Below are 9,414 nucleotides of genomic sequence, written 5' to 3' on the forward strand. Positions count from 1 at the left end.
ATGGACCCGACAGCGGAGCAAACAGTATAGACCAAGAATCCACTCTGGATTGTGCGAGATGAAGTCCGGACTGCAACACAGTTTTCAATCCCTTTCATTCATTCGCACTTCTAAGCGGAGATTTGCGGGTCTGTAGCTGTTCTGGTGGATCACAGTCAGGCGGGTCAAGTATACAGTTGGAAAGATCCGCTGGAGCACGACTGTTTAACAAGCTAGTAGAGGAATAAGTTAAAGCCTTGTGAAGCGGGGGGGTTGTTGGTCCGGATCATGGTCACCAAGGTCTCTGTGTGATTCACGCATCGCTGCCGAGCCTTTGATGTGATGCAGGTTAGTTATCCCAAGTCCAAGAAAGTGGTGCTGCAAAGCATAGCAATGAACATGTGCAGATACGGCAGTGCAAGTTGTGAACCTCATCTTACCATAACTAATCATTATTTCTCTTCAGATCCTAGCTGCCACACTCAATGTAGCCTGCGCAAGGCTTCTATCATAATCTTTACTTCATCAACGTTCATCATGCCCACCGAGTCCACAATTTCTTCCTGGAGACTCGGCTCGCAGGTCAGGAACCTCTCAATCAGCTCGCCATCCACAAAGCGATACGGCTCTTTCGCCTCTCGCACCATGCTGCGGAAACCACGGAACTCATTGAATGGAATGTTCCCCAGCGACTCGACCTTGCCCGCCATGGTTGCCTGCAGACGCATCAAGAAGTCCTGATGCTCTGGGTTGATAATAGCAAAGAGATAGATGGAGCCTTCCACCTGTTGGGTTAACCATATGGGTTAGTCACAGGTGTTCAGCACTCAAGCGGTTGGGATGGGATTCATACTGTGCCCAGAAAAGCCCTCGGGGTGACCGTCACACTCGCCAATTGTTGAATATTGACCGGTCGGATGCGGTTGACCATCTCGCCCAACGAGATCTCCCCTGTTACCTCCAGTCTGCGCTTGTCGTCTTCCTCCACACCGGTCAGATTGCGTCGAAGAACAATTAAGTTACCTTCAGCGTCAGTTTCCAGGAATGTATCCTTGGCAATACAGACAACGCCAGTGGCCCAAACGGTCTGGAAATGACGAGCGACTTCTGTCAAGCTATCCGGCATTCCATTCTCGCCTTCACTGTACTCCACCAGGCATACACTCTTCATAAGGTCAGCGATGGCAATCACGTTACCCGTTACGGTGACGTCGACGGGGGCGGTCGATGTGCGGTAGCTGGCCAACTTCTCGAGCTTCATCGCGCCAAAGTCGTTGTTCACCACCCCATAAATGACGACCTGAACCATATGAGCTTTGTGGAAGGAGCACAGCCAAAGATATCCAGAAGCTTACCGTTTTCACCAGAGCGGCCACAATCTTCTCTCCTAGCATAGCCAGCGCGCGGCATGCACCCTTGACAGGCAACTCGGCGACTTTAGTCAATTTCCGGCCGTTGTCAATCTCGAAGACTAAGATCCGACCTCGGATTGACTCTTCATTCTCATCATCCAGGTATGCTGTGCCAACAACGAACCGATCTTTGAATACGTCACGACCATTCTCATCCTTACCCGCAGAAAACTCCGCACGAATGACGCTCTCAACCAGCTCCTCCGGTCGAAGATCAAAGGCGTCGAGACGACGGAACATAATCTCATCAGCTAGCACAAACCGACTTTGGACCATCTCAGCTCCGTCCTTCAATTTGCGCTCGATGGTACCGATACCAAAAGCCTTTTCAGAGGGCGAATATGCAACCCTACGGGCAGTTTCGCCCATAGGAAGCGTCTGGATCTGTGTTGTCCTCTCCTTGTCCACAAGAGCAATCTTCAAGTCGTGTTTGGTGGCCACGGCAATCGATCCAGGATATGCCTCCGAGTTGAAGTGGCATACCCGAGATGCACCCTCCGAATTGACCGCAGAGTAGATGATGCGGCCTTCGGAGCCGTATATCAAGCTGGGGTTCTCGCATGTGGCGAAGACATTATACAATCCATCGCCGCGAGGCAACTTCTTGAAGGTAGGCTGCTCAGACCCGAGTATGAGCCGGTTCATCCCGGTCAGTGAGTAGTCACTGGCGTCGAAGGCATAAGTGATGACGCTGCCATCTGCCATCGAAATAAAGAGGGTAGAGGGGCTATTCGCAAGGACGTCGGCGACGAGTACTGATCGTGGGAATGCTTCACCAGCCGGGCCCAACGACGTTGTATGAAGCTCCGATAGCCGGCCAAGGTCCAAAACCGAGACCTTCGCTAATTGAGGGAAGCCAACGATACAGACCCCAGCCGAAGATAAGGGCACCGTGACTCCTGAGATCTGGCTGTCTGCTCCGAAATCCTTCTGAGCCACAACCCGAACATCATTGTTGATATCGAGGACTGTCAGAATCTGGCCGCCGCTGACAAGAACAATCGAATCATTGTTGGCAGAAGCAGAAGTGATCACTAATCGGTCTGGCGGGGTCCATTCATTGGTGACCATGCCGCCTTCAATATCTGCGATGAGTACTCTCTGTTCGGTGACTTGCAAGATTCTTCCTCCAGGAAGGTTCATAGCGAGGAGTGTGTTCTCCGAAAGGCTGAGACCAAGAAAGCTGTCCAACTCTTCAACCTCGCCATCAAAATTGAACTGAAAAACTCGTGTCTCATCGACAAAGGTAACGAGAAGAGTGTCCAAGTATCCACCCTTTGTCGCAAGCTGCAGTCCGAACAAGTCCGTAATGAGCTCCATCTCACCAAGCACACCGAGCTCTTCCATACCGACACCACTGCGGACACTCCTAAGGGTCCCATCATCAAATGCGCCCGAACCAGTCACAATGCGAGCCTGGCCTGAAGAAAACTCATGTGTCTGGCTCTCACTGGTACGGTTTCCAAGGTCCATGATGGTGAAATCAAGGATGGGTGCGATATTGGAGAGCGTCTGGATGACCTCCAACGAGCCATTGCCGATTCGAAGAACTTGCGAATCCCCTTGGTGAGATCCTACGAAGATAACTCCGCCGCCGAGGTATATCAGCACTGAAGCTCTAGCCGTATTCCCTAAGTGATCCAGCTTCCACGATTGTACTTGGTTGTTAGAATCCAGGACTAGCATCAGGAAAAACAGTCTTCCATAATCATCAGCTAGAAGCCATCTCTGACTATCTACCTGCTCCCAAGCCACGAAAATTGTCGCTTCATCCAAGGGACGCGACACAATCTCGTTACTGTCCGTATCAACATACTTGATGGACGTCTCTCCCAGAACAAGCAAGCCACCTGCACATGACAAACAGATCAGCATCATTCCAAAAGCAACAACGAACCACAACAAGAGAACCACAAACCTAAAGGCGCCGGAACCGGTATCAGATGCGACGCTCCGAGGTCCAATTCCTGCGAGAACCCATCCAGCGACTCCTCAAACGCCGCATCGGCCCCGGTACTCGACGTCGCCGCACTATAATGCAACGCGCGAACCTTGAGCCTCACTTTCTTCTGGTTATCCTCATACAGCAACGCCAACCTAGGCGGCCCCGACTGAACATGCAAGAAGGCAGACGAGCGCACAAACAGCTCATCAATTCGCGCCGTCGTCGGCTCGCCCAACTCCCCGACCCGAGGCGCATCCGGTCCCGAAGGCGGAGCAACCTGCCTCCCCCTCTTCTTACTGGGCAACTGCACAATCGGCACAACAGCGATCACGCCCTCATACACCTCAAGCGTCATAAACCGTCCACTAGGATCAATCAAGCACCGATTCCCCGTCTGCGCCTCCCGCGACGAAGGATCAGATATATCAACATAGTTCCTCTCCGTCCGGATCTGGTTCCTCTCCCCATCCCACGATAACGTGCAATAAGTGTATCGATCCGTCCCGACAAACAAATGATCCGTAGGCGAGTTCGCAGGCGCAGGAAGCCGAGCTAGCATAGTAACCTTTGCGAAGAGAGAACATGACGCTGCCAGGTTCAGCCCTTCCGGCGTAAGGGAGTATATCTCGAGACGATTCGCCTTTCTATAATTCCAACACACACAGCACCAATCAGCAAACACATCCCTCACTCATACATAAAAAAAATCACCAAGCATTCCGAACAAGCAAAGCAAAAGGAAAGGAAAGGAAATGAAAAGGGGACCACCAACGCAACAACCAAAGTCTCCTCCTCCGCATTCAAGAAATGCAACTTGAGCGCATTCCGAATGCTACTCGCCCGATGAATCGGCACCACGTAAGCCATCTCCGCAGCAGAATATTTATCAATCCCTATAATAAATGCAGTATAAGTATATCATATGGTACCGAGGTTTTGCGTAGCGTCGTCGTCGTCGTGATGATAATCCCAGTCCAGCTTTTTCGCCCACTGCGGGGAAAACGAACGAACTGCCGTGCGTAGCGGTCAAAAAGAAAAAGCGAAATGTATTTATTTCTCCAGGCTCCTATTTATTTATTTATTCAGTGGGAATATTTGCTGCATCTCATTTTATTTTTCTCCCTCGCTCTGAGGAGAAGAGAAGAGAGTGGTAATATTTGAAGAGAGAGGATGGATTGGATTGGAATGGGAGGGATGAGGATGGATGATTGCGGAGCTTTGGGTTCGGGCTAGCTAGCCCAGCCTTAGCCAGCCAGGTCTGTCTGACTGACTGATACCGGGAATGACGATGGGGGTTGGTTGCGCGCCGGTTCTGGTTATGCTTAACTCCGGTATTGCCGAGGTGGAGTGGGCTTACATATTATTTCTTGTGTTCTTTGTTTCTCAACATTTGCTTTTTCAAATCACTCCGAAAAACGGGAATGCATGTATAATATTGGTTAGTAGTGGGTAGGTATTACTAGGTGTGGATTGGTATCAAAGTTGTGGTCATTTTGATTAGATGGCTACTTTTTGTTTGCTACTAGTATATACTCCCCTCTTCCACGCTGTCGGGTGTTACGAGTAGCAGTTGTCAGCTCATTTAAATAGTTTTTTCATGTACTGGGATAGTTGACTAAGTAGATAAACAAAAAAAAAAAAAAAAAAAAAAAAAAAAAAAATAAATAGAATAAAATGAAAAAGGCGATGTTATCGTGCAATTATTATGAATTCATCTTTTCGTATCCTCTGGGCCCATGCAGCCAGATATCAATATGCCCAGTTCTCGCAATAATCATGATCGTCTATCCTGTTCTTTCAACGCTGGCTACCGCACTCATTCACAGCCACTGCCATGCGTGGCTGGCCAGGTCGGTGCACAAAACAATAAAATAGGCATACATGAACCACGCCAAGCAAAACAGATGAATAGGCAAAATCACCGGAGTATATATGCAAAGATCATCTAGGCGTGAAATAAAATAATGGATCGAAAAGGCCGTCATGATAGACAAGAAAGAAACTTCGATGCATTGAGAAATTATGACCACACGTCTTCCTGGTAGCTGCCGCTGCTACGCATGTGCTTGACCATTTCTTCGCCCTTCTCGGCGGGCAGACCGCGCTGCGCAGCAATGATCTGGCCAAGCACGAGGTTAACCTCGCGAGCCATGTTGGCGGCGTCACCACACACGTAGAAGGTAGCTTTCTGCTTCAGAAGGTCGCTGACAAGCTCGGAGTGCTCGCGGAGTCTGTGCTGAACGTAGACCTTCTGAGGACCCTCACGCGAGAACGCGGTGATGATCTTCAGGTTGTCTCCAAGCTGGTCCTGGTAGGTCTGCGAGTGCGCGATATGTTAGCATCCGATAACAAGATCATCTGTGAAAAGCAAATAACTTACCTTCCATTCATCCTTGTACAAGAAATCCTCGTCGCTCTTGCGGCAACCGAAGAAGAGAACAGTGGGTCCAACCTTCTCGCCCTTGGCAGCCAAAGCAGCGCGTTCCTGGATGAACCCACGGAAAGGAGCAACACCAGTACCAGGTCCAACCATGATGATGGGCCGAGAGGGGTCAGAGGGCAGCTTGAAGTTCGAGTGGCGAACATGCACGGGAACGTGGATACCGTCGTACTTGTTCCGGGGACCAGTGATGGAGTAAGTCAGGCCGTGAGGGTCGGGAGAAGGGTCGCCGTTCTGCTTCTGCTTGAGCGCGAGAAGGTAGTTCGTAGTCACACCCTTCACCATGTGAGAGGCACCGGGCAGGCGAACAGATTCCACGACGGCCGTGATGCTGATCTTGTCCTTCTGGACAAGAGAAGACGAGGAGATCGAGTAGTAGCGAGGTTGCAGCTTCGTGATGCCTTCAATAAGCAGGGAGAAAGGAACAGCAGAGAAAGGCTTGGACGTGATGCTCTGGAGAGCCTGGGCGATGTTGAAGCATTGGTTGGTGACCTTCTCATGGAAATAGTCCTTGTCGCTACCCAGACGCACGATTTCTGCCTTGCTTTCCTCATCCGGAGCGAACGCGGCCAAAGTGGCTACAAACTGACGGGACACAGGGGCGCAGACTTCCATATAGTAACGAACAGCGGCATCGTACGTGGTGGGGGTCGGGATCGGGACCTTGGCCGTAACATCGATACCCTTGATGTTGATAACCGTATCACGCTTACCCTCGAGACCGAAAACCTGGAGGAACCGATCCACTTCGGCACCAGCGTTGGTGGGCCAAACAGCGATGTGGTCACCAGTCTGGTAGGACAAGTTACTTCCGGCGATGCTGATTTCCATGTGCAGACAGTTGCGATCCTTGACGGTGAAAAGCTCACGGGATTCGGCGATAGGGGCGATGAAGGGGTTGTGCGCAGAGTACGGGCCTTTGGGAGTACCCTGAAGGTGGCTCTGGGTGGGCTCTCCAAGGTAGACCGTCTCATCTTCGGGGCTCAGGGACTCGTTCTCAGTGACGCAGAACACGGGTTCGTAAACAGCTTCGCGCTCCTGCAGGTCCATTGACTCAGACAGTGCGGCCCACATAGGCTCCTTCCAGGCCAAGAAATCCTCTTCCATTGTACCGGCACCGTCATCACCCTCACCAGCAGAACCAATACGCTGAGCGCCGAGCTTCTGGAAAGCAGCATCGACCTGACGAACCATGGCGTTGTAGTGTTCATAAGTGTTGTTACCCAGACCGAAAGCGACGTACTTCAGCTTGGACAGAGGCTTCTCGTCCGCAGAAGCGCCGCTCTCAAAAGCAACGTCGTCGCCGGTAAAGAACTGGTAAAACTCGACAGCGTTATCCGTAGGCTCGCCCTCTCCGTAGGTGGCGAGCACGAAAACCGCAACCTTGTCCTCGGGGAATTGGTCCAAGTTCTCATAGTCGTATTCCTCGAGGTCAGCGACCATGGTCTTGAGGCCAAATCGCTGAGATCCTTCCTTGGCCAGTCTGGAGGCGTAATCCTCGGCGGTTCCGGTTTGCGATCCGTAGAAAATAACACAGTTCTTGCCCGTTTCTTCCATTTTCTCAATGATGTTCCGAGTCTTGCCAGCCTTGGCCGCGCCGTTCATCGCGGGGCCGGTGGAGGCATAAGGGTCTTTGGCAACTGCCCAGTAGGTGCCTTTGGTAAAGTAGGCCACGCTACCCACCAAAAGCACCGCCAGGACCACCAGATCGAGGGTATCGAGTTGCGCCATGGTGAGGCTGTTCAGCGGCGCGAAGCGAAAGGCCCCAATTTGATACTTAAAGGGTGGAGCGGGGATTGAATGGAGTGGAGAGGCGGGAAAAGGAGAGGAGGTGAAAGAAGAATGTCACACCTCCTTACGCTTAGCCTGTCCCAGGTGCGATCACCGGAACCGAGGCAGGAACCGAGATAAGGTGGCGGCGTCCCCGAAGCCAAAGGATAAAACGGGAAGAAAGAGTGACGCTATTGGGGGGGTAAACAAGAAAAAGAAAGAAAGGGTGGAAAACAGAAGAAGAAAGGAAAAAGAGGAGAAGGAAGAGGATAAGAAAGTAAGCCGTGGTGTGATTCAGGAAGAACAGAGGCGCCGAACCCACTGCTAAGCAGACCGCATAATTTGGGGGGCGTGAGCCGGGAAGCGGAAGTGGACGATCGACGGACACGAGAGGGAGAAAGAGAGAGACAAGAGAAAGAGCAGAGGTGGTGGCAGCCTGAGGCGATGGTGGCCTTTTCGCCTCGGAGGCTCGGTTTCGGAGATGCTGATCCTGTCCGGGTCTCTCACACGGACCAGTAGTACTCCAACAACTTGTTGTCCTTCTGCTACTCCGATTTGTTGAGGACTTATCAGATCTCTCGTATCAGGGTCGAGACACACGATCTGATATTACTACACAGTAGTACTGTGAGTCTGTTGGCAATAGTAGTGTTAGACGACTACTACTAGACACTGCCACTGATATGGGAAGTATTGCTAGTTAAGAGAGCGGTTGCCGGAGGGTTTCCAAAGACAACGATCTGTGACTCAAACCTTCCGAGGAAACAAGAAACGTAGGGAGGATGTGTAGTACAACTTTAAAAATAATTGAAGTCAAAGTAATAGTCAGAGCATCCTGACGGTCTATCTCTCTCCTTTTATTTATCTATTATACTCAGTACTACTATTGCCTTCCCTCATAGTGGGGAATTCCCATTGGCCGACCGTTGACCGAGATGGCGTCTGGTTCGGAAGGGGACTTCGGCCCTGGCTTGGCTGAGAGACGATGGAAAGTGGCGGCGGAGGCCCTTGAGCCCTGAAGGCGCAGCCGGTAATGACCAGTTGTTCCTCTGTTTCATCTGGGGCGATCTTCCGTAACTCGCTGCCGAGTTCCTCTGCTAACCGAGTTCCGCCTTTCCAGGTCCTGTGCCACTTTCAGTAATTCTTGTGATAGACTGGCATATGAAGGCATCTCTCTGTGCCGTTCTCCCGCAACCCCGTGGAGGTGGCAAGTCCGGAGTGTCCGAAAATCTGGAGTTCCAGTCAAATTGAACTGCGAATCATAGTTTCCTGTTCCGATTGCCAATCAGGGAAGAAAACGGGATTCAGGTACAAGAACGTATAAGATGGTTACCTACTAGTAATACTCGCATAGTCCATGCATATCCGATTCTTTATGCTTCGTATACCGACTTCAAAATACGCACACCGACAGCCAATTCTGTCAGCTGTCTGCAAGGAATCACTGGAAGACCCCATCTGCTCAAGCAGGTGGTGGCTGACCATGGATAATGCTTGCTCGTGACTGCGGCACATCTTCTGCCTGTTTTCCGCTCCTGGGGAAGTTGCACCCGTTCCGCACTTTGTGTACTGGTTAGTGCACCAAATGCTCTGCATACACTGGCAACCCTTCTCGCGGACGAATTCCGCGCCATCTTAAAACACTCTGAAATGATTCCAGTGTTATCAGGTATTTATTTTATAGGACTTGGACTTGCTGCTACACTCATGAAAGCCTGCTGGTATAGATCGAACTCTTTTCTTCGTATTATCGGAGAAGAAAAAGGAGTGTGTTGTGTCAGACTGTTGTGGGCTTCATGTCATCGTGCCCTGCTACTCCGTATATGCGACCCGTATCTATACGAACCTTCTATTCCTTGGATCTAGTC

General features: G+C 51.0%; 2 protein-coding genes across 2 annotated transcripts; both read right to left on the reverse strand.

Annotated features, from left to right (window-relative positions):
* Nucleotides 1-461: 461 nt before the first annotated feature.
* On the reverse strand, nt 462-3,895 carry AKAW2_51626A (DDB1/RSE1 family protein; the record flags this gene model as incomplete). The annotated part of the gene is made up of 4 exons (XM_041691576.1): nt 462-764; nt 833-1,279; nt 1,335-3,241; nt 3,310-3,895. The coding sequence occupies 4 exons, from the start codon at nt 3,893-3,895 to the stop codon at nt 462-464; spliced, it is 3,243 nt and encodes a 1,080-aa protein (XP_041545047.1).
* A 1,461-nt stretch (nt 3,896-5,356) lies between these two features.
* On the reverse strand, nt 5,357-7,507 carry cprA (NADPH--hemoprotein reductase cprA; the record flags this gene model as incomplete). Its single annotated transcript, XM_041691577.1, has 2 exons — nt 5,357-5,653; nt 5,717-7,507. 2 exons carry the CDS (start codon nt 7,505-7,507, stop codon nt 5,357-5,359), a joined length of 2,088 nt encoding a protein of 695 aa, XP_041545048.1.
* Between the last annotated feature and the right edge of the window lie 1,907 nt (nt 7,508-9,414).

The sequence above is a fragment of the Aspergillus luchuensis genome, chromosome 5 (genome assembly GCF_016861625.1).
Source record: "Aspergillus luchuensis IFO 4308 DNA, chromosome 5, nearly complete sequence".
NCBI classification, from domain to species: Eukaryota; Fungi; Ascomycota; class Eurotiomycetes; order Eurotiales; family Aspergillaceae; genus Aspergillus; species Aspergillus luchuensis.